The following is a 24370-nucleotide window of genomic DNA, read 5'->3' on the forward strand; positions in this document are numbered from 1 at the left end:
CTGAAGTTTTATTTTAGTTGTTTTTAACTTTCTCGTAAACTTTTTTAAAGTAAAGAACAACTGTGAATTACTTGATGACTGAATGCTACCTAAAATAATTGGTCTTTTTTTTTTAATTTTTTTTTAACGTTTATTTACTTTTGAGACAGAGAGAGACAGGGCATGAATGGGGGAGGGTCAGAGAGAAGGAGACAGAATCTGAAACAGGCTCCAGGCTCTGAGCTGTCAGCACAGAGCCCGACACGGGGCTCGAACTCACAGACTGCGAGATCATGACCTGAGCCAAAGTCGGCTGCTTAACCAACTGAGCCACCCAGGCGCCCCTAAAATAACTGGTCTTAAAGATAGTACTATAGAAGGGATAAACCTCCAAACACACTTTAAAGATAATCATGTTAAACAGCCTGATGTGATTGAAAGTTTGTACCCAAGAGCCTCATATAAGACAATACAAATAATGACAAATTCATGGAGAAGTTAAGGATTCAATCATAAATACACAAAATCTGACCTACCAAATTCTGAAAAACAAAACAAGGAACGATTGAGTTTAAGACCTACAAAGGTAAGATCTTTCCAAACCAGCATCGTCACCCGACAGCACCAGATAAAACCTCAAACAGACACTAGATTAAATTCTCCATGAAACACCTCATTTCAGTAGGTACAAATTGGCCACAATATGGAGCACTGATTGAAATTTTCTTGCTAGGGGTGCCTGGGTGGTTCAGTCGGTTAAGTGTCCAACTCTTGATTTTGGCTCAGGTCATGATCTCACAGTTCATGGGTTCAAGCCTCCAGTCGAGCTCTAAACTGATAGCTCAGAGCCTGGAGCCTGCTTTGGATTTTGTGTCTCCCTCTCTCTTTCTCTATCCCTCTCCAGCTTGTGCTCTCTCTCTCTCTCTCTCTCCCTCTCCCTCAAAAATAAATAAATAAACTTAAAAAAAAAAAAAAAGAAGAGAAAATTTTTTTCTAGGCTGGGACACCTGGGTGGCTCAGTAGGTCGAGCATCCAACTCTGGCTCAGGTCATGATCTCATGGTTCCTGAGTTTGAGCCCCAAATCAGGCTGTCTGCTGTCAGCCCAAAGCCCACTTTGGATCCTCTGTCCCCCTCTCTCTTTGCCCCTCCCCTGCTCACACTCTCTCTCTCAAAAATAAATAAACATTAAAAAAAAGAAGTGGGGCACCTGAATGATTAATTTGGTTAAGTGTCCGACTTCACCTTCGGTTTAGGTCACGATCTCTTGGTTCATGGGTTTGAGCCCCGCAACAGGGCTCTGTGCTGACAGCTCAGAGCCTGGAGCCTGCTCTGGATTCTGTGTCTCGCTCTCTCTCTGCTCCTCACCCATTCATGCTCTGTCTCCCTCTGTCTCTCAAAAATAAGTAAACGTTAAAAAAATTGTTTTTTAAAGAAGAAAAAAATGTTTAGGCTAACACAGGATATGGTCTGTCCATGACTCATATATAACTAAGTTAATCTGCAAAAGTTTGTAAGGGTATGATTCCAACCCTATGACATTCTGGAAGTCAAAACTACAGAGGCACTAAAAAGATTATACCAGAGGTTGCCAGAGGTCAGGGGGAGTGAGATTACTAGGTGGAGCACAGAGGGTTTGTAGGGCAGTGAAACTGTTCTAATGATATGATAATGATGGATAAATGTCATTATACATTTGTCCAAACCCATAGAGTACACAACACCAAGAGTGAACCCTGATGTTAACTGTGGACTTGCGGTGACAGTGATGTGTCAATGTAGGTTCATCACTTGTAACAAAGGTACCACTTTGGTGGGGAAAGGCTATGCATGTGTGGGGCAGGGAGTACATGGGAACTCTCTGTACCTTCCCCTCAACTTTGAACTGCTCTAAAAAATAGCCTTAGGATTCTTGGGTGGCTCAGTCCGTTAAGTGTTCGACTCTGGATGTCGGCTCAGATCATGATCTCACACTTTGTGAGACCAAGCCCCACGGTGTCAGAGCAGAGCCTGCTTGGGATTCTCTCTCTCCCTCTCTCTCTGTCTCTCCCCTGTTCAAGCGTGCTCGCTCTCTCTCTCTCTCTCTCTCTGTGTCTCTCACATACAGAATAAATAAGTAAACCTTAAACAATAAAATAAAGTCTTAATTTTAAAAATTGTAAATGTAAAATTGTAAAAAACTGAAAAATTGTAAAGGACTGAAACCATGACTAAAGGATATTCTTAACACCTCCAACTGGATTTTGTAAATTAACTTCCTCTATATGTACTGATAGGAGTCCATTTATTCTCTGAATGAATCGCGGCATTTCCATGGTGAAAAGCCACAAGTACAAAGGCTAAAATACTGTTATACTTTATATATTGTACCAAATTTCTACCTATGTTTTCTACATTCCAACAGATTGATCCAGTAATAAGGTGGCACATTTAACTGAAACAATTATTTATATAGTTAAATTGTGCAAGACTTGGCCTTTACTCAAAAGTCTTTCTGTCTTCATCACTCCCCGATCCTCTGGAAAAACACAAGATATTTTGGTAGAACTGTAAAGTTGACATCCAACAGAGATCATAAATTGAGTCGTCACATAACTTTTGAAGCAAGTAGTTCAAAGACCTCAGAAGATGCTGAAAACCACATGAACTAGGTAGCTACCACCCCAAACCCTTGGAACACGGCCCCACCATCTGCCACTCTCTTCATATTCTTGTTTATTCATACTTTAAAGAAACTCAGGTAAGGTTCTATATTTATGACTTATCATGTTCCTCTTTCTAATAATAATAACTTGCCTGAGGGGTGCCTGGGTGGCTCAGTCAGTTGAGCGTCCAACTTTGGCTCAGGTCATGATGTCGCAGTTTGTGAGTTCAGCTCAGGTCATGATCTCGCAGTTCCAGAGTTCGAGCCCCATGCTGGGCTCTGCTGACAGCTCAGAGCCTGGAGCCTGCTTTAGATTCTGTGTCTCCCTCTCTCTCTGCCCCTCCCCCACTCACACACTGTCTCTCTCTCTCTCTCAAAAATAAACATTAAAAAAATAGTAACTTGCCTGAGTCTAGGCTTTACTAGAGATGACCATCACACTAACATTACAATTTAGTTTTCCCAAGCTGTTGCTAGTACAGTCAATTTGAAAACCAATATGCCAATTAATGGTACCCTTCATAAAGTCCTTACACTTGAAAAAGTGCAAGATACAATAAATATTTGTCACAACACCTGGAGACAGTATACTTCAGCTCCATCAAGGTTGATACATCTCTTGTATAGCTTATGAGTTCTGTTTCATATGTTGCAATTAGATTCTTTAGTACCAACCCAGACACAAGGCTAAGTCTTCCACAGGGCTATTCCAAGGATATAACTCCCCAGCACCCTCCATAGACTGTATCTCTACAGAATCCAAAAGAATAAAGCCATTTCTGGGAAGAGGTTCTTCTTTCTCCTTGGCTCACAATTTGCTCTTTTAATAACGTTTTGCATTCCTGTGGAATATTTGTTACCATTGATATACCGATATTGATGCATTATTATTAAAGAAAGCTCATAGTTTGCATTAGGTTTCACTTACTGGGTTGTTTGGGTTTTATGGGTTTTGATAGATGCAAAATGTCATATATCCACCATTACAGTATCATACAGAATAGTTTTACTGCCCTAAAAATCCCCTATACTCCACCTTTTTATCCCTCATCCCCTTCCCTTGTGCCCCTAGCAACCACTGATATTTTACTGTCTCTCTAGTTTGTCTTTCTGAAAATGTCAGTTAATTGGAATCATACTATATGTAACTTTTTCAGACTGGCTTCTTTCAATAAACAATTTATTTAAATTTCCCCATGTCTTTCTGTGGTTTGATAGTTCATTTCTTTTTATCACTGGATAATATTCCTTTTCTTAGTGTTTATTTATTTATATTTGAGAGAGAGGTGGGGGCGGGCAGAGAGGGAGGGAGACAGAGAATCCCAAGCGGGCTCTGTGCTGACAGAGCCCCTGACATGGGCCTCGAATTCATGAACCATGAGATCATGACCTAAGCCGAAATCGAGTTGGATGTGCAACCCACTGAGCCACCCAGGAGCCCCTGAATAATATTCCTTTGTATGCATGTAGTACAGATGCTTATCCATTCACCTAGTAACGAATGGTTTCTTCCAGCTTTTTGCAGTTATGAATAAAGTGGCTATAAACATTTGTGGGCAGGTTTTGTGTGAACATAAATTTTCTACTGATTTTCTTAAATACCTAGGAGCACAATTGCTGGGTCATCATTTTTTATGGTGATAAAATAGAAATAACATAACATTTACCATTTTAACCATTTTAGTGTACAATTCAGTGGCATTAGGTACATTAACAGTGCACTGATACAAACACTGCCACTATCTATTTCACAAATTTTTCATTGTGCCATACAGAAAACTCTGTACCCATTAAATAATTACTTCCTATTACTTCCGGCCCTTGGTAACCTGTACTCTAATTTATGTCACTATGAATTTACATAGTCTAGATAATCGTGGCAAGTGGAATCATACAATATTTGTCCTTTTGTGTCTAGCTTATCTCACTTAGCAAAAGGTTTTCAAAGTTAATTCAAGTCATAGCATGTATTAGAACTTTATTCTTTTTTATGGCTGAGTAATATTTCATCGTATGTGTATAACACCTTTTGTTCATCCATTCGTCTGTTCACGGACACTTGGGTTGATTCCACTTTTGGGCTATTATGAATAATGCTGCTGTGGACATTGGTGTACAAGTATCTATTTGAGTCCCTCTTATCAATTCTTCTGGACACATACTTAGTTATAGAATTGCTAGGTCAGATGGTAATTCTATGTTCAACATTTTGAGGAACAACCATAAGTTTCCACAGAAGCTGCACCATTTTACATAACCACCATAATGCATGAGGTTTCCAATTTCTCCATACTTTCACCAACATTTGTTATTTTAGTTTAGTTTTTATATAATATCTATCCTAATGGGTGTAAAATGGTAAGAATGTGTAGTTTTGTAAGAAACTGCCAAACTGTCTTCCAAAGTGGTTGCATTCTCAGGGTGCCTGGGTGGCTCTATTGGTTGAGTATGATTCTTGATGTCGGCTCAGGTCATGATCTCATGGTTTGTGAGTTTGAGCCCCACATCAGGCTCTGTGCTGTTGGTGTGGAGCCTGCTTGGGATGCTCTCTCTCCCTGTCTCTCTGCTCCTTCCTCTCTCTCTCAGAATAAATAAACATTAAAAAAAAAAAGTGGTTGCATTCTCACCAGCAACAAATAAGAGTTCCTGTTGCTCCACATTGGTCAGCATCTGATTTTGTCAGGTTTTTGGATTTTAGCCATTCTAATAGATGTGTAGTGGGTATCTTATGGTTTTAATTTGCAATTCCCTAACAACATATGACATTGTCTTTTCATATGCTTATTTGTCATCTATATATCATCTATGGTGAGATGTCTGTTCAGATCTGTTGCCCATTTTTAAGTTGGATTATTTTCTTATTTTGGGTTTAAAAGTTCTTTGTATATTTTGGATACTAATATTTTACCAAATATGTGTTTTGCAAATATTGTCTTCCAGTCTGTGGCTTGTTTATTCATTTTCTTTCTCTTTTTATTTATTTTTTAATGTTTATTTTATTTTTGAGAGAGAGAGAGAGAGAGAGAGAAAGCAGGGGACAGGCAGAGAGAGAGGGAGACACAGAATCCAAAGCAGTCTCCAGGCTCTGAGCTGTCAGCACAGAGCCCTACACGGAGCTCAAACTCACGAACCACAAGATCATGACCTGAGCCAAAGTCAGATGCTTAACTGACTGAGCCACCCAGGCACCCCTGTTTCTTCATTTTCTTCACAGTGCACTTTTAAATTTTAATGGAGTCCAACTTATCAATGTATTTCTTTCATGGATTATATACTTATGGTATGTACCTAAAAAGTCATCACCAAACTGAAGGTCCCTGAATTTTCTCTTATGTTATCTTCTAGGAGTTTTATAGTTTTATGTTTTTCATTTAGGTCTCTGATCCATTTTTTGATAATAGCTTTTGTGAAAGGTATAAGGTCTACTGTCTAATTCTTTTTTTCTCTTTCTTTATTTCCTTTTTTTTTTTTTTTGATGTAAGAATGTCATTGTTCCAGCATCATATATTGAGAAAACTACCCTTTCTCCATTCAATTGCCTTTGCTTCTTTGTCAAAGATCAGTTAATTATTTTTATTTGTGTCTATTTCTGGGCTCTCTATTCTGTTCCATTCATCTATTTGTCTGTTCTTTCACCAGTAACACAATCTTGATTACTATAGCTTTACAGTAAGTCTTGAATTAGGTAGTGTCAGTCCTCCTTCTGTATTATGTTGGCAATTCTGGGACTTTTCCCTTTCTGTATAAACTTGATGATTAGTTTTTCAGTATCCACAAAATAACTTGCTGGGATTTTTATTAGGATTGCATAGAATCTATAAATCAAATTAGAAAAAATTGACATCTTACAAACTGAGTGTTCCTATATACAAACATGGCATATCTTTCCATTTATTTTGATATTTTACAATTTCTTTCATCAGAGTTTTGTAGTTTTTCTCAACAAAATATAATATTTTATTACATGTATATACCACATTTTATTACTACTTTATTTTTTGTTAATATAAATTGCATTTGTTTTTTTGTTTTTTGTTTTTTTTTATTTTTTTTTTCAACGTTTATTTATTTTTGGGACAGAGAGAGACAGAGCATGAATGGGGGAGGGGCAGAGAGAGAGGGAGACACAGAATCGGAAACAGGCTCCAGGCTCTGAGCAGTCAGCACAGAGCCCGACGCGGGGCTCGAACTCACGGACCGCGAGATGGTGACCTGGCTGAAGTCGGACGCTTAACCGACTGCGCCACCCAGGCGCCCCGATATAAATTGCATTTGTATATTAACCTTGTATCCTGCAGCCTTGTTATAATTCCTTGTTAATTGTTTGGGGTTTTTTGTTGTTGTTACTGTTGATTCTTCGGGATTTTCTACATAATCATGTCATCTGCTAACAAAGACAGTTTTATTTCTTCCTTCCCAATCTGTATCCCTTTTATTTTCTTTGTTTTATTGCATAGCTAGGACTTTCAGTACTATGTTGAAAAGGAGTGATGAGAAGGGACATTCTTGCCTTTTTCCCAACCTCAGGGGGAAATCAATCAATCAATCATTAAATATGATATTAACTACATGGCTTTTTTAGTTCTTTTAAAGATTTTTTTAATTTTATTTTTTATTTTTTAAAATTTACATCCAAATTAGTTAGCATATAGTGCAACAATGATTTCAGGAGTAGATTCCTTAGTGCCCCTTAGCCATTTAGCCCATCCCCCCTCCCACAACCCCTCCAGTTACCCTCAGCTTGTTCTCCATATTTATGAGTCTCTTCTGTTTTGTCCCCCTTCCTGTTTTTATATTATTTTTGTTTCCCTTCCCATATGTTCATCTGTTTTGTCTCTTGAAGCCTTCATATGAGTGAAGTCATATGACTTTTGTCTTTCTCTGACAGACTAATTTCACTTAGCATAATACCATCCAGTTCCATCCACATAGTTGCAAATGGCAAGATTTCATTCTTTTTGATCGCCGAGTAATACTCCATTGTATATATATACCACATCTTCTTTATCCATTCATCCATCGATGGACATTTGGGCTCTTTCCATACTTTGGCTATTGTTGATAGTGCTGCTATAAACACGGGGGTGTATGTGTCTCTTCGAAACAGCACACCTGTATCCCATGGATAAATGCCTAGTAGTACAATTGCTGGGTCGTAGGGTAGTTCTATTTTTAGTTTTTTGAGGAACCTCCATACTGCTTTCCAGAGTGGCTGCACCAGCTTGCATTCCCATGTAGTTGTTCTTTATCAATTTGGGTAACTTACCCTCTATTCCTAGTTTGCTGAGAGTTTTTATCATGAATAGATGTTGGCTTTTATGAAATACTTTTCTACATATGATATGAGTTTTCTTTTTTAGTCTGTTGATGTGATATATTACAGTAACAAATTTTCTAATGTTGAACTAGCCTGAATAACTGAGATAAATCCCACTTGGTCTTAATGCATAATTCTTTTTATATATCGTCAGATTCAAGTTGCTAATATTTTGTGGAGGATTTTTGCATGCATGTTCATGAAAGATATTGGTCTGTGACCTTACTTTCTTGTATTGTCTTTATCTGGTTTTGGTAATAGGGAAATGCTGGCCACATAGAATCAGTTAAGAAGTGTTCCCTCTGCTTTTCTATTTTTTAAGAGATTGTTGAGAATTGGTAAAAATTTTTTTCCTTACATGTTTGGTAGAATTCAACAATGAAGCTATCTGGACTGTTTTAAAGCATTTTTAATTATTAATTCAAGTACTTTAAAAGATATAGACTGATTCAGAGTATCTTGTGTGAGTTTTGGCAGATTATGTTTTCAAGGAATTGGTCCATTTCATCTAGGCTATCAAATTTGTGGACATAGAGTTGCCTATGGTATTCCTTACTCTTCTTTTAATGTCCATGGGATCAGTAGCGATGGCCCCTCTTTCATTTCTGATATTAGCTATTTGTATCTTCTCTCTTTAAAAAAAAAAAAAAAGCCAGGTTCCTGGCTTGAGGTTCATCAATTTATTGATCTTTTAAAGAACCAGCTTTGGGTTTTGTTATTTTCCTCTATTCTTTTCCTGCTTTAAATTTCATTGGTTTCTGCTGTAATTTTTATTATTTATTTTCTTCTGTTTGCTTTAGGTTTATGCTGCTTTTCCTTCTCTAGTCCTAAGGTGGAAACTTATATTATTGATTTTACATTCTAGTGTATACTTCCAGAGATACTTTATGTATATAAAGCAAAACAGTCATATAGTCTTCTTCCTTTTTTTACACAAATGGAAGCATTCATTACATGCTATTCTTATTTCTGCTCCTTTTACCTAACAATATATTTTTGAAGTCTTTCCATAATAAGCACATAAAGTGTTTCCTCCTTTCCCTGACTGCACTGTATTCTCATCTCCTCTTGATTGGGGGGGGGGGGTGTATTACTGGCAATTATAAACACTGCTGAAATTATTCATTTTGTGCATTGAACTGTGTGACATTTCAACTGTGTGACAACTTTAGACTGCTTAAATCCCAGCTTTGCCATTGACTACTTGGATGGCCTTAGGCAAGCCCTTGTGTCTGTTTCCTCGTCTGTAAAATAGGGATGATGATGGTAATAGCACCTTATAGAGCTGTTATAAGGATTAAGTTAAATAGTACATGTAATACATGGCAAATGTTCAATTAAGTTATTATTTTGCCAAATTGTTGGAAGGGTTGATTAGACACAGGAGTAGCAATTCTTTACCTCTAACCGTCTAACAATAAAGTAGAAATTAAGGGAGATTGAGCTTAATGGCCTCAGACTTATTTTTTTTAAGATGTTTTAAAACTAATCTCTATACCCCACATTGGGCTCAAATTTACAACCCCAAGATCAAGTGTCACGTGCTTTGCCAACGGAGCCAGCCAGGTGTCCCTACGGTCTCAGATTTCTTAAGTAAAGTTAAGGTTATCTGCTAAGCATGAAAGCGGTGGGGTTGAGAATGGGGCTTGAAGTCTGGAGGAGTAACTGAAGTGGAAGTAAGTCTTTTGGATTTGAGGAGATAAAGGGACTATGAAGTTGAGATGTTGGCTGATGATCCCCCACGGACTTTAAAGTCATGCAGGATGATGACAGGATTGGAGAGAAAGGATGTAAGCCTGGTGCTCATATTTTAAAATAAATCTTAAATGAAAAAATAGCAGCATGAGGTCTGTAAGTAATGGCAATAACCAAGGTCTGAACCTGCAAAGGAGTAAGAATGTGTACCTAAAGGTGGAGAAATGGTGGTCTGGAGGCTGTGGGGAGTGAAGAAAACATCAGTTCCATTGCCTTACCTGAACATTAGTGTCTTCATTCGAAAGAATAGCAGGGGGAGGGCTGTCCTCAGAGAAGGGTCCAGCTTAAGAAAGGCAGGAGGTAGAGAAAATATTGTACAGCTAGATAAGGAAGACAAAAAAGTATGCTTATTTTATAAAGGGGCAATACCAGAGAGCTCAGGGAAAAGGTTTTGGAGAAGAGGAAGAAAGGTTTTGGAGGAGGGTAGAGTAGAAGAATCATCAAGCAAGATGGGGGTGAGCATGACGATAGAGGGAACCTTGAGCCAGTGATGAACCCACTATTATGAGAAGCTGGTGAAAGCTACGGATCCTTTCTCCACAAAAATATATATTTATACATACATGCAAAATTTGCATGCAATCTCAGTAAGGTCCCAAGGTCCCAAACTCCATAGCCACCCAATTTTTAAAAGTAAACTTGATTGAAAATAATTGGTGTCCAGCTCAAAGTGAATATACCCGTGTTACCAATCATCAGATCAAGAAAGCAGAACATGACCTGCTCCCCAGAAGCCCCGCCCTGAGTCCTCTTTGAGTCACTAACCACCTGCCAGGGTAATCATTACCTGACTTCTAGGACCATAGATTAGTTTTATCTGTTTCTGAAATCTATATAAATAAGATAATACACTGCATTCTTATGAGTCTGGTTTCTTCACTCAGTATTATGCTTGTGCATTTCATCCGTGTTGGCTCACGTAGCTGCAGTTTGTTCATTCTCATCTCTGCATAGTATTCCACGGTGTGATGCATGACAATCTATTCAATAACCAATAAATACTTGGGTTTTTCCTAGTGCTACTATGAATACTTTTGAGTGTACCTTTAGTGCGCATATGTACAAATGCTGTTGGTTAGATACCTAATAATGGAGTTCCCAGGTCATCAGCTCAGTTGTAGTAGATAATGGGGCTTATGTTTTATTTTATTTTAATTTTTTAATGTTTATTTATTATTAAGAGACAGAGAGAGCATGAGCATGGGAGGGGCAGAGAGAGGGGGAGACACAGAATCCAAAGCAGGCTCCAGGCTCTGAGCTGTCAGCACAGAGCTCGACATGGGGCTTGAGCTCACAAACCGCAAGATCATGACCTGAGTGAGCCACCCAGGCGCTCCGGGGCTTATGTTTTAGAAGAGGAACAAAGAAAACAGGGATTGTAAGGAAGTGGAAGCCACACGAACCTTCAGTCTGAAATCTGGAATAAAGTTACAAAGGACGTTTTGCACTGATCATTTATCAACACTGAAACCGAATTAAAATGACAACCATCAAAGACTTGATGAATAAATCTAAAGGGAGATTCTTTGAAAAGATTAATAAAACTTCTGGCAAATTAAGGAAAAGTAGAAAGTGCAAAATTTAAGAAATATCAATTGTCAAAATTGACGCAAGAAGACTTGGAAGATGCGGCGCCTGGGTGGCTCAGTCGGTTAAGCATCCGACTTCTGCTCAAGTCATGATCTCGCGGTTTGTGAGTTTGAGCCCCGCGACGGGCTCTGTGCTGACAGCCCGGAGCCTGGAGCCTGTTTCAGATTCTGTGTCTCCTTCTCTCTTTGCCCTTTCCCTGCTCGTGCTCTATCTGTCTGTCTGTCTCTCTCTCTCTCTCAATAATAAATAAACATTAAAAAATTAAAAAAAAAAAAAAGAAGACTCAGAAGAGTTGAGGACACCAACAACTATGGAAGAAATTGGAAAATTATGTTAAAGAGTTATCTCTCCAGGGGCGCCTGGGTAGCTCAGTTGGTTGAGCATCCAACTTCAGCTCAGGACATGATCTTGAGGTATATGAGTTCGAACCCCGCATCAGGCTCTGTGCTAACAGCTCAGAGCCTGGAGCCTCATTCAAATTCTGTGTCTCCTCCTCTCTCTGCCCCTCCCATGTTCATGCTCTGTCTCTCTCTATCTCTCAATAATAAATAAACGTTAAAAAAGTTTTTTTAAAGAGTTATCTCTCCAAAAAAGGCACTAAGACCTGACACTCTCATATCACCTTCCTTTAGAAGTTCAAAGAATAGATCATTCCCATGCCATTTAATCTGCTTAAGGATATAGAAAAAGATTAAAACTTTCTCCAATAACTTTATAAAACTAGTAAAATCATAATAGCAAAACTTGACAGTGATAAGAAAACCACAACCCAATTTTTCACATGAGTGGAGATGCAAAAGAATAAAATCCTAAGTAATACAAAGAGAATTCAATTCTGTATTAAAAGAAGATGCTCTGAATAAGTTATTACTAATCTAGGAATGGTTGGACACCAAGAAATCTATTTATAAAATGCATCTGATAAATAAGTTAGTATTTGTTACAAGTCTTGAAAATATGCATGCATGGCCCTTAAACAATAATTCCACTCTTAGTATTCTACTCTAAGAAAATATGAATTGTTATGCACAAAGGTTTCACTACAAGGCTATTACTTAGTGTTGTTTATATGAAAAACAAAGACAAAACAGAAACAACCTAAATGTCCAATACTATAATACGGGATCAGTTAAATAAGCTATGCTATATGTATGATATACACACAATGGAATGATATGCAGTCATGAAAAATAATGTTGTAGTGGGGGCACCTGGATGGCTCAGTCAGTTAAGCATCCAACTTTGGCTCAGGTCATGATCTCACAGTTCGTGTGTTCAAGGTCCATGTTGGTCTCTGTGCTGACAGTGTGGAGTCTGCTGAGGATTCTCTCTCTCCTCTCTCTCTCTCCCCACCTCCTCTCCCCTCCCTCCCTCAAAATAAATAAATAAACTTTTAAAAATAATGTCATAGAAAAGTCCTTAATAATAGAAAAATATCTATGCTAAAAAATGCAGTATGGTCTCATTTAGATGAAAACACATTTCATGTGCACCTGCATGTCTCAGTAGGTTAAGTGTCCGACTCTTGATCAGCTCAGATCATGATCTCATGGTTGGTGGGTTCGAGCTCTGCATTGGGCTCTGCACCAACAGCATGGAGCCTGCTTGGGACTCTCTCTCTCCCCACTCTCTGCCTCTACCCTGGTTGTGTTCTCTCTTTCTCAAAATAAATAAACTTTAAAAAACTTTTTTCAAAATTTATTTTTAGCTACCTGCATTATCCAGATTTTTTGCAATTATCACTTGTAACTCTAATAACATGGTAATGAGGATAGTAAGCAATACTTTATTTATTTATTTATTTATTATTTTATAGGGATCAGGGGAAAGGGGCAGAGGGAGTGGGAGAGAGAGAGACAGAGAGAGAGAGAGAGAGAGAGAGAGAGAGAGAGAGAGAGAGAGAGAGAGAGAGAGAGAGAGAGAGAGAGAGAGAGAGAGAGAATCCCAAGCAGGTTCCACGTTTAGTGCCTGGTGCCATTGAAGGAGCGCTTTTAAAAAAATTGCCATTTCTTGTTTGTGATTGGGGTGAAACATCAGAGAATCACCTTGGCATTCACTTTAGGAATAGAAAGCACCCATTCATATTTCTTTACCGACCAGATGATCCTACTTGGCCCCGGCCTGGATCACAGGACTCAGGCCTCTTCTTGCCTGACTGTCAAGCTTTACACAAGAGCTCCTCGGTCCAGCCTACCCTGGTGCAGATACCAGATTCATTCTCCAAAAATGCCAGTGTCTCCTGTCACTTCCCTGCTGCAGAACTTTCAGTCACTCCTCGTCCTCCCTAGCCTTTTGTTTCGGGGCTGATTTGATGTGCCCGACCAGCATCTCTCCTATGTTTCTGTAGGTAGGATCATCACCATCCCACCACACATTCTATCCCTTCCAGCCTCTGCTGCTCTCCCTTCCAGCAGTATCCTTCCTCCCCCACTCCCCATGCCTCTACCAGTAGTCCTAACTCTCCTTCAAGGCCTAGCTCAAATCCCCTTTCTTTCATGAAGCCTTCTCTGACCACCCTGGCTCATACCTCCAACCACAAATGGCCCTGAAAGTCTGAATAAAATATCTTTGACATTCCCTGCAGGTTGTGAGCCTCCTGACCTCATTTGAAAATTTGGGGTGATGAGCAACAAGGAGTCTGGCCTTCAAGGCCTTGCAGGTTCACCTTCACCATGAGGTCCCCTACCTGCTGCCTTCCTGCTTCATTCCAGCATCCCACACACCAGTCTGTACTCTTCAAAGTACAGATGCTGGCAGACCACCCCCAGAGATGGGCAGAAATTCCATCCCCCACCGTTGTGAGTCTCACTCAGTGGATCCTGATTGCTTGTCTGAGGACCCACCTCTTCTATGATGATTGACACCAGGAATGTTCACCTCCCTGGGGCTGGAAATTCCCAGATTTGACATCTGGAAATGTCAAATCATTGATAAATACTGGTTGAGCCACTGAAGGTTTCCAGCAAAGGATGAGAAGTTGGTCTGTCAGGAAGATCTACTAATGAGAGCTCAGAAAAACTAGGAAGCCCATTTTGGTATCATGATGAAAAGAACAAATATTGAATGCGTACTTACTTCATACCAGGCAGCACTTTTGCATGCATAATCTCATTGAGTCACAACTATCCTGATAAGTAGGTTCCATTATTATTTCAATTTTACAGGGGAGGGAATTGAAACTTGATAAATTAACATATACTTAACATAAAATTATCGTACGACCTAGTAATTCCACTCCAAGATATATACCCCAAAGAGTTGAAAACAGGGACTCACACACATGTTCATAGCAGCATTATTTACAATAACCAAAAGGTAAACACAACTTAAATATCCCTCACCTGCTGAATGGATAAACAAGATGAGGTATATCCATATAAAGGAATATTATTCAGTCCTAAAAAGCAATTGGGTTCTGATACAATGTGGATGAATCTCAGAAACATTATGCTAGGTAAAATAAGCCAGATGCACAGGAAACAATGTTGCAAGGTGTCACTCATGTGAAATAGGCTTATTCATAGAGACACAGTAGATTAGAAATTGCAAGGAATAGGAGGGAGGGTATCCAATGGGGAGTTATTTCTTAATAGGTAGTTTCGGTTTTGAGTGATGACAAAGTTTTGGGAGTAGAGAGTGATGATGGCCATAGAACAATGTGAGTATACTTAATGACACTGAATTGCACACGTGGTTTAAATGGTAACTTTTATGTTGTGTATATTTTGATATAATGAAAATAACTTTCTAAAACATGTCATATAGCTAGAAGGCGGCCCAGCTAGAATTTGAACCCAAACCTATCTGACTCTAAAGCCCATGCTCTCAACCTGAGAGTATGGCTGCCTCTGGAAAGAACAGCAAACCGGTTAGGACATCTGGGTTCTTGCCGTCATTGTTGTGTGTGACGTTCTACAAACCTGACCTTCGAAGGCATCACATTCTTTGGCTGTTAACTAAGACTGAATAAAATATCTTTGACAGTCCCTGCAGGTTGTGAGCCTCCTGACATCTGTCCACTGATTTTGATCTTACAACATGGAAAGTCCCACACCTTGATTCCTGACCCAGATACCATTTGGTTCTGGTGCACTCTGTGGACATTGATGAATGGGGAGCTCTGGGGGGGCGGGGGGGGAGGCCAAATGGTCTTCCCCCTTCCCTAACTCCTCCCCTAGGGGTTTGTCCTGGAGTTGAGCCAGCCCTTGAGGAGGCCTCCACTCCTCCTTCCTCTGTCTTTTCTGGGAGAGGGCTCCGGCCTGGCTGTGCTCCAGGATAAATTTCCACAAGGCAAGAGATAACACAAAGCCAAGGTGAAGAACAGGGCAGCCCTTAAAAGGGCCTCCTCACACCCAAGAACTGGCTGCGGCTCTTCCACTCCATAGCTGCTTGTCTTGCTTGCGGGCACCCGGCCACCATGTGGGAGCTCTTGGTTTTCTTGCTGTTCACCCTAGCCTATTTCTTGTGGCCCAAGGCAAAGTGCCCTGGTGCCAAGTATCCCAAGAGCCTCCCATCCCTGCCCTTGGTGGGCAGCCTGCTATTCCTCCCCAGAAGTGGTCATCCGCACATGAACTTCTTCAAGCTGCAGAAAAAATACGGCCCCATCTATTCCTTTCGTCTGGGGACCAAGACTACAGTGATGGTCGGCGACCACCAGCTGGCCAAGGAGGTGCTTGTCAAGAAGGGCAAGGAATTCTCTGGGCGGCCCCATGTGGTAAGCAGTTCCCACCAACCCTCCTGTCTCACCAGTCCCTGGGGTTCTGCAGTTCTTTGGCCAAGACCAAGCCTGGAATGACCCTCCCGACTTCTGTAATTCTTCCCAAAACAGACTAGCAGGACTGTGGGTGAGAATCAACCCCTCAGACTCCACCCAGCCTCTAAACCAGGCAGGGAGAATCAAAGGAATATCTCCTTTTCTGGACTTCTAAGAGGTGGGTTGGGGCGGAAGCCCCAGTCCTGGCATCTCACCTGGAACTGGATGATGTTCTCTCTGACTCTCGGTTTCCCTAATCAACTGAGATCGTTTATGCAAAGCACTTAGCCCAGTGCCCAGAGCAGTAAGTGCTCAATAAATAGCCCTTTAGGAATGCTACTCTTCGCGTGGAAAATGGGGTTTAAATGATTACTGTCTTATATGGGAAGGTGTGAGGGAGAAGTAGCCTAGTTTTTGCAGGGCTGGGATTGCTGTGTCTTTGGGGCTGTCCCCAGCTGCTCTGGCTCACATAAGGCTGACACCTGGTAGCATTTCAAGGATGCTGATGATCTATCTTACTGAACCTTCTGAAATGCTCCTGGGGGAGGAGAGAAGCTGACCATCTGGGAATACTGCCAGTGCCCCATCCGCACACCCTGCTGCTGTGTACCCTCCTGAACAGCCCAGGCAGCCGCCACTGCCCCCTCCACCCTTGCCTCGCAGCCACTTATCTCTGATCAGGCCAAGGGTTTACTCATTTTTCCTTGGATCAGTCAGCCAGGTCTGCTGGCCAGCGGCCTCACTCCCAACTCTCCTGAGCAAAGAGGAAGGAGGAGGCTAGCCAGATGGGGCTTGTGGGGTCATAGGATTTAAGAGGAGGGGCTTTGAAGCCTGATGCTTTTTGAGGTCCCTCTGGGAAGAGGTGGCTTGGCCCAAGTCCAGACTGCATTCTCCAGCTGGGGCCTTATGGTGGGCACACACCCTTGCAATGGGAGGGCAGAAAAAGTAGATGAGCTGCTGCTGCATCTTCAGCACCCCCCAGGGGGCCCAGGGAAAGGCAGAGATCTGGGCAGTCCAAGCCACCTCTTCCCAGAGGGACCTCAAAAAGCATCAGGCTTGTCTGATTCCTACAGCCTTTCCTGCTCTCCAAAGGTGACTCTGGATATCCTGTCTGACAACCAAAAGGGCATTGCTTTTGCCGACCATGGTGCCAACTGGCAGATGCACAGGAAGCTGGCACTGGCCACCTTTGCCCTGTTCAAGGATGGCGACCAAAGGCTAGAGAAGATCAGTGAGTGCCGGCTGGCCCCTGGGACTGCTGGGGGTTGGTGGAGGCGGGGAAAGGGGTTGGGAAGGGGGCAAGGGCCGGCTCAATCTAGTGCTTTCTTGGCTGCTGCTGCCATCTAGTGGCCTTCTGGTCTATGTCCCTGCCTAAGATGGACCTGGAAGGGATAAAGGCTGCTGGTTAATTCCCCACCATCATGCCCCTCTCTCCTCTCAGTTTGTCGGGAAATCAGTTTATTGTGTGATAACCTGGCCATGCAGGATGGACAGTCCATAGATTTGTACTTGCCTCTCTTCCTGGCGGTGACCAACATCATCTGCTTGATCTGCTTCAACTCCTCCTTCAAGAACGGAGATCCTGCTCTGAAGATCATACAGAATTACAATGAAGGCATCTTGAATACTTTGGGAAAGGACAATTTGGTAGACATATTCCCCGTGTTGAAGGTGAGGATGAGGCCAGGCCACACTTTCAGATCCCAGCAATCCCTGATTGCAGTCTGCATTTCTTACTGCCTAGTTCCAGACCCAATTTTCTCCTGACCACCTCAGCTACAGTGACCTCTACCTCTTGTGACTCCCTTTAAGACCTTGCCACTTCTCTACAGAAATAGGTTTAGCTTTTAACTATGCATTGTAATACTCATGATAATGGCTCTCATTTATTTACCAATTGCTATGTGCTCAGTGTTAAGCACCCCACTTGGGTTAATCATGTAATTCCTCTGGAAGGTCGGTTTCCATAGAGATGAGAACAGAGGTCTTAAAAAGTTAAAGAATTTGCCGCAGCCTTCAGACTCAAATCTTTCTTACTCCGAAGGGCTGGGCACACAGTGGAGTCTACTTAGTAGACCCTCAATCAGTGCCTGATGTTTGATTGAATGGGGAGGGAGAAACGGAGATGCTCCCTTTTCCCTTGTTTGGAGTTGTTCTAGTTGTCATTAATAATCCCATTCTGGGAAAAAAAAAAAAAAAAAGGGAGTGCCTGGGTGGCTTAGTTGGTTGAGCGTCCAACTCTTAATTTTGGCTCAGGTCATGATGCCAGGGCCATGGAATCGAGCCCTGCATCCACACTCAGCATGGAGTCTGCTTAAGATTCTTTCTCTCTTTCTCCCTTCTCCCCCACTCTCCAGAGACAGAAAGCTAGGATCTGCCTCGAGGAGGGGTTCTGGTAGTTGGAGAAGCAAAACAGAAGAGGGATGGATCTGACATTTATTTCTACTTTCCAGATTTTCCCCAACAAAACCTTGGAAAAAATGAAGAATTATGTTAAAAACCGAGATGAGTTGCTGAGTGAAATCCTTGAAAAACATAAGGTAGGAGATGGAGCAGAAGAGACATGAGATAGGTTGAAGTGTCATGAAAACAGGGCTGAGGTCCATTTTGGACACTGTAGGATCTCTAGCACCTAGCAGAGAGTAGGGAACATAGTAGGTCCTCAATAAAAATGACTTAACTAATGAATAGCGGTGAGGAAGTAAGTAATTGCAGAGGATCTTAGAAGGGACCCACTCACTCCCAAAATTTAAAGAGAGCCCAGTGCTTCCTCCCACCCCACAACCTCATAGGTCCTGCCTGGCCTCACCCCCCTCCCTCACTTCCAAGTGGAAGGAGCCTTTGTATCTCCAGTCTGGTACAGAAGTATGGCAGGGTATTGTAGATGGGGCTCCTTCCTTATCACTGTCTCCCAACTCCACCCAACCAGGAGAACTTCAGCAATGACTCTATCACCAACATGCTGGACATACTGCTCCAAGCCAGGATGAACTCAGACAATAACAGTGCTGCCTCAGACCAGGATTCGAAGCTGCTTTCGGATAAACACATCCTTACCACCATAGGGGACATCTTTGGGGCTGGTGTGGAGACCACCACATCCGTGGTGAGGTGGACTGTGGCCTTCCTGTTACACCATCCTCAGGTGGGCTTCTCCCTACTCTGGCCTTCCCAGCCACTCTTCACCCCAGCCAGATCCACCTATGGCCCCAGAAGGAGGGAGAAGTAATACCCTCTGCCCTTCCATGCAAGAAGACTGGGCTGCCCCACTCCTTACACAAGCAGTTGTTGGCTTTGGCTCTAGGGTGGAGCTCCCCATCTTCTGGAAGCAAAGCCCAGGCTGCAAAGCCATCACTGGGAAGAGTCTGAGCCAGCTCTTCTGGATGTGACAATAGGATTCTTCTAAGCCCATGCTTCCCCTGGGCTTAGGCATGTCGGTCACATCTACCCTGCTCTGGCCCTCAGTTGTATAAGAAGCTCCAGGAGGAGATTGACCAGAATATAGGTTTCAGCCGCACACCAACTATGAGTGACCGGAATCAACTCATCTTGCTAGAGGCCACCATCCGAGAGGTGCTTCGCATCCGGCCTGTGGCCCCTACGCTCATCCCCCACAAAGCTATCATGGATTCCAGGTATGCCTTCCCTCCTAATAACACAATACTGCTTGCCAGCCCACTTGGTCCCTCCTCCACCACCCCACCCCTCAGGTTGCTAGTCAACCTATACTCAACCACTGGCCATCAATCATCCTACCCATGACCCTACTGATCAATATAGGGTTGATTGGCCACCTGCTAACACCCGTGACTAATCCACAGATCTAACCAACCTCCCTCAGAAGCTGCCTGCTGCCCTGGAGACATATGGTCTGGGATTAAAGACCAGGTGCTCTCTACTCCTACCCAATCCAGTAGCCACAACAGACGCACACACATGCACCAGCTCAAAATGCACACCCACATGCCCTGACAGACATAAATGTCCACACATACAAGTATTAGCACGTAAGAGCTAGTCAGGAAGAGGGCTAAAGAAGGGCTAGATTCATACCGAATCTGGAAGAAGCTGGGGAAAAGATGAGGGAGTGGGCACAAGGACGTATAGGGCTTTTTCCCCCAGGCTGGGGGACTGTGGAAGCTGGGGGCTGAGCAGTTTGGGAAGGACAATATTTTAGACTCCTCTTTCTTCTCCCTCTTTGGGACAGCATTGGCGAGTTTGCTGTCGACAAGGGCACAAATGTTATCATCAATTTGTGGGCACTGCATCACAATGAGAAGGAGTGGTACCGGCCCGACCAGTTCATGCCCGGTGAGTCCCCCTTCTGTCTTGCTCCCGGGCCACACAGCCAACCTAGCCTCCGAGCTCCATCATTCCAGCATGCCACTCCCTCTGCCCAGCTTGCTACTAGAAAACTCCTGGCTCCAGCTACATGAACCTGTTGACAGCCCCCATTCTACCCTGGACTTACCCAAACTCTTCACAGCTAGGTTTCTCATTTTCTCCTTCTACCAGCTGTAAATGTCCTCTAGGAAGCTCTCTAGGTATATGGCTCCCAACAGGTCAGCCCCTCTCCCCTTGGATGGTGCCATTTTCATTTGTTAATACTGCCTCCTTTCCACCCTTCTTGAATATTGCATTTCTTTTGTGCATTTCTCAGGGCTACCTGAGAGCTGGGCCATGTCTCTCCTCAGGATGGGGTTCCCCCATGCCAGGCCATCCACCTCCTCAGACTGGGGCTCCCTGGGCAAGGCCGTGTCTCCCCCTCAATCAGGCCAGAGCCATTACTGCGCTGACCCTGGCTGACACCTCCCCATTCCACAGAACGCTTCTTGGACCCCACGAGGAGTCAGCTCATCTCGCCATCATTAAGTTACTTGCCCTTTGGAGCAGGACCCCGCTCCTGCCTAGGTGAGAGCCTGGCCCGCCAGGAGGTCTTCCTCTTCATGGCCTGGCTGCTGCAGAGGTTCGACCTGGAGGTCCCGGATGATGGGCAGCTGCCCCACCTGGAAGGCAACCCCACGGTGGTCTTTTTGATTGAGCCTTTCAAAGTGAAGGTGAAGGTACGCCAGGCCTGGAGGGAAGCCCAGGATGAGGGTAGCACCTAGAGGCTGACCTAGCATCCCCTGATTCCACCCTGTGTGGCTCCACAGCACAGAATTAGAGGTGCAACTCCACCTTCCCCTGCCTTTCCTCCCTCCCCGGGGCCCACACTGCCTTCTGTTCCAGTCTGCAATCCCTGCTAGTTGTATGCATAAACAAAACAGTTTTTCTTCCCGGTCCCTGAGCAGTTCATTTATTTGTTCATTTGTTCACTCATTCTTTCGACAAATATTTATTGAGCACCTACTATGTGCCACTCACTGTCCCTGGACACTCAAGCTCCCTGGTTTCGTGAAGCTTACACTCCAGTGAAGGCTGACAAGTAAGCACTGCAGAGACTCCTAAGTTCTTTGAAGTCAATTATACTGGATGCTGGCGATGTGAGAAGAGAATGACAGAGTGGAGGGTGGCCACTGCAAGCCAGTAGCTGGGAAGGCGTAAAGACCTGGGGGAAAGCATCCCATGCTGAGGGAGCAGAAGGTGGAAAGTTCTCGATGTGGGAGAGGTCAGCATGGTGAGATAGAGCAAATGAAAGGGGAGAACGGTTCCTGATGATGGGGTCAGATTAGAGGCAGGAGCTAGGTCCCATGGAGCCTTTGTAAGTAGCAGGAAGGAATTTAGGTGTTTACCCCAAGTATGATAGGAAGTTGCTGTTGAGCGGGGGCAGGAGGGTTTATACTGTAAGTGGGAAGGTCTGGTTTGTTTTTTTAAAGTTTATTTATTTTGAGAGAGAAAGAGTGTGCACGAGTAAGGGAGGAGCAGACAGAGAGGATCCCAAGCAGGCTTTGCACAGAGCCCAACATAAGCCTCGAACCCACGAACCATGAGATCATGACCTGAGCTGAAACCAAGAGTTGGATGCTCAACCGAGCAACCCAGGAACCCCTGGTTTGTATTTTTAAGACCACCCTAGTTGCTGAGTGGAGATTGGTCTGAGAGGGTGAGAGCAAGGGCAGGGAGGTGGAGATGGTTGTACTGGTCCAGGAGAACGAGGTAATGGTGGCTTAGTCCCTGGCCACAGCAGTGGAGGTGGTGAGAGATGGTGGGATTGCTTACATTTCGGAAGTAGAGCAGATCTTGTTTGATGCAGACAGGAATTACTGCATGTACCTCAAAGTTTGGCTTTGGGGGAGTATGTGCAATCCACAAACTCAAGGCACCACTACCCATCCCTCTTGTCTCGGTCCCCAAAGACCAGCAGGTCTCCTTTCCCTCACCCCGTCCTGGGGTAAAAACTGCCAGGAAAGCGTTCTGAGGCAGACTTCTGCTCACCCAGGCCATGCCCTGCTCCCCATGCCACAACCCCAGGAAGTCTGTAAAGGCCTCACTAGAAAATGACTCCTAGACTTCTTCAAACCTTGAAACCAGCATCCAAACCTTGGCCACTGGCCAGTTTGCAAGTGAGAGATGTCCTGAGATGCCCCGGGAGACACTGACCCTTGCCTTTTAGCCTAGAAGAGAGGCTCCAACGCCAGCTCCCTGGCGCCAGCCGGGCCAGGGTCAGATCATCAACCCATTCCTTCTTTTCTGACTGGAGAAGGGCTCTGGAAGGGCCAGTGGGGCAAGGCTGAGACCCTGTCTGGCTGTTTTCAGAAGAAGAAATCAATGGAGCCCCTGCAAGGAGGGAGGGACAGTTTTCCATTACAGCAGCACCTTCTTCCTTCAAAGAGCTTTGTTAGTCTGGTGGTAAGAGACCATTCCTTACTGTCCCCCCAACTCAGTCCCGGCCTTTACTGGCCAGTAACCTCAGGGTCTTGCTAAAGAGTGCACAGAAGAATTTGTGGGCAGCCGTGGCTGACCAGCTCCCATCATAAGCAGCCTGGAAAAATGCTGACACCACAGTGGGCTGATGGGAAAGGGTTTAACTGGAGGTGGCCCTCTCCCTCTCCCAGGGTCCTCTGCCCCCATCAGCTTGTGGCTGGTCTAGAGCCAAGCTACCCTTGGCTTAAAGCAAAGGGGAGTAGATGGGCTGGAGGTGAGTTAAGTATTCTACTCTCCAACTATTGAATCAGATCACTGAGCAGAAGGGAAATGAGAGACTAACCGTTCATTTTGAAGAGGACAAAACTGAGGGCCAGTGGGGGCAAGAGCAGGGGAGGTGCCTTGCCCTAAGTCACACGGCTGCTTAGCATGAGGGCTGGGACTAGAACCCAAGATTTCAATCATGCAGGAGGAAGAGCCAGACACGTTTTCCTTCTCACCTGTTGGGTGTCCATGCAGAAGGGCTCAGGGTGTCTGGCCGGGGAGAGTACAAACCTGAAGGTCCTTTCAGAAAATGGCCTCATGAACTCTGACTCCTGCCCAAACTGCCCTTCCCCTGCCAAGAAGGCCTTTTCCTACTGACCTAACTTGTCCCATCCTGAGTCTCAGAGGGCAAGCCTTATTCCAGGACATATCTCATGACTCCCAGCCCCAGTGCTTGTCCCCTTTTCAGCTTCTGTTCCTTGTACTGAATCCCACACCCGCCTAAGCATCCGCTTGGGTTCAAAAGGGGTGTAGCGTCCCCCGGGGACCACTATCTGCCCCTGTATCTCCAGAGTCCAAGACTGAAGTCTGAATCTTCTCATGTTCCTTACCCTGCACATCAACACCTGGCAAGTAGGTTAGACACACAACAGGACTGAATCCAATGCTCTAAATCCCTTGGCTAATTGGTCCAGTGATAAACAGACTATCTCCTTATGCATAAGGAAGCCCAGATCTTTGGCAAAGCTAGAAGGGCTTTGCCAAGACCCCACAGTCACATTTTAAGCCTCAGAATGCCCTTATCCAGTATGATGGTAAGTAAACACTAAACAGTTTTTCCTGATGCTAGTGGAAGAGAATAGCCCTGATTTGTAGTGTTTGCCAATTGCCATGATGTAAACACTCCCCACTATGAGTAATAATTTCGAGCCACCGATGTGATGTCACTGAACACCGAGCTGGGAAGAGATACATGGTAGAGCTATATGCTATGTATGTAGTAAATACCATTACATAGTATTCCCACCACATGTAGATGTAAATAACCTCAAGGGCATAGATGAAAGTAACATGTGGTAAAATAATCAGCAAATGGTTAGTTTTGAGTATTTACTACCTTGGTTTTTATTATAATGTACTCATTGGTAGGTTTAAATAGTTTAATTTTTTAATGGTTATTTAATAAACAGCTCATAAAATTCCTGAAAATTTAACAATCGGCTCTTGTGAGCCAAAACAGCTGGCTGTCCCAGGAGAAATGGGCTG

General features: G+C 43.5%; 1 protein-coding gene across 1 annotated transcript; it reads left to right on the forward strand.

Moving 5' to 3' along the window:
* The first annotated feature begins 15700 nt into the window (after nucleotides 1–15700).
* Nucleotides 15701–21239, forward strand: LOC115527758 (steroid 17-alpha-hydroxylase/17,20 lyase). The gene is made up of 8 exons (XM_030335557.1): nucleotides 15701–15997; nucleotides 17129–17267; nucleotides 17478–17707; nucleotides 18490–18576; nucleotides 18966–19181; nucleotides 19502–19671; nucleotides 20244–20347; nucleotides 20861–21239. Exons 1-8 carry the CDS (start codon nucleotides 15701–15703, stop codon nucleotides 21142–21144), a joined length of 1527 nt encoding a protein of 508 aa, XP_030191417.1. The 3' UTR covers nucleotides 21145–21239.
* The last annotated feature ends 3131 nt before the right edge of the window (nucleotides 21240–24370 follow it).

The sequence above is a fragment of the Lynx canadensis genome, chromosome D2, assembly GCF_007474595.2.
Source record: "Lynx canadensis isolate LIC74 chromosome D2, mLynCan4.pri.v2, whole genome shotgun sequence".
In the NCBI taxonomy this organism is placed as follows: domain Eukaryota; kingdom Metazoa; phylum Chordata; class Mammalia; order Carnivora; family Felidae; genus Lynx; species Lynx canadensis.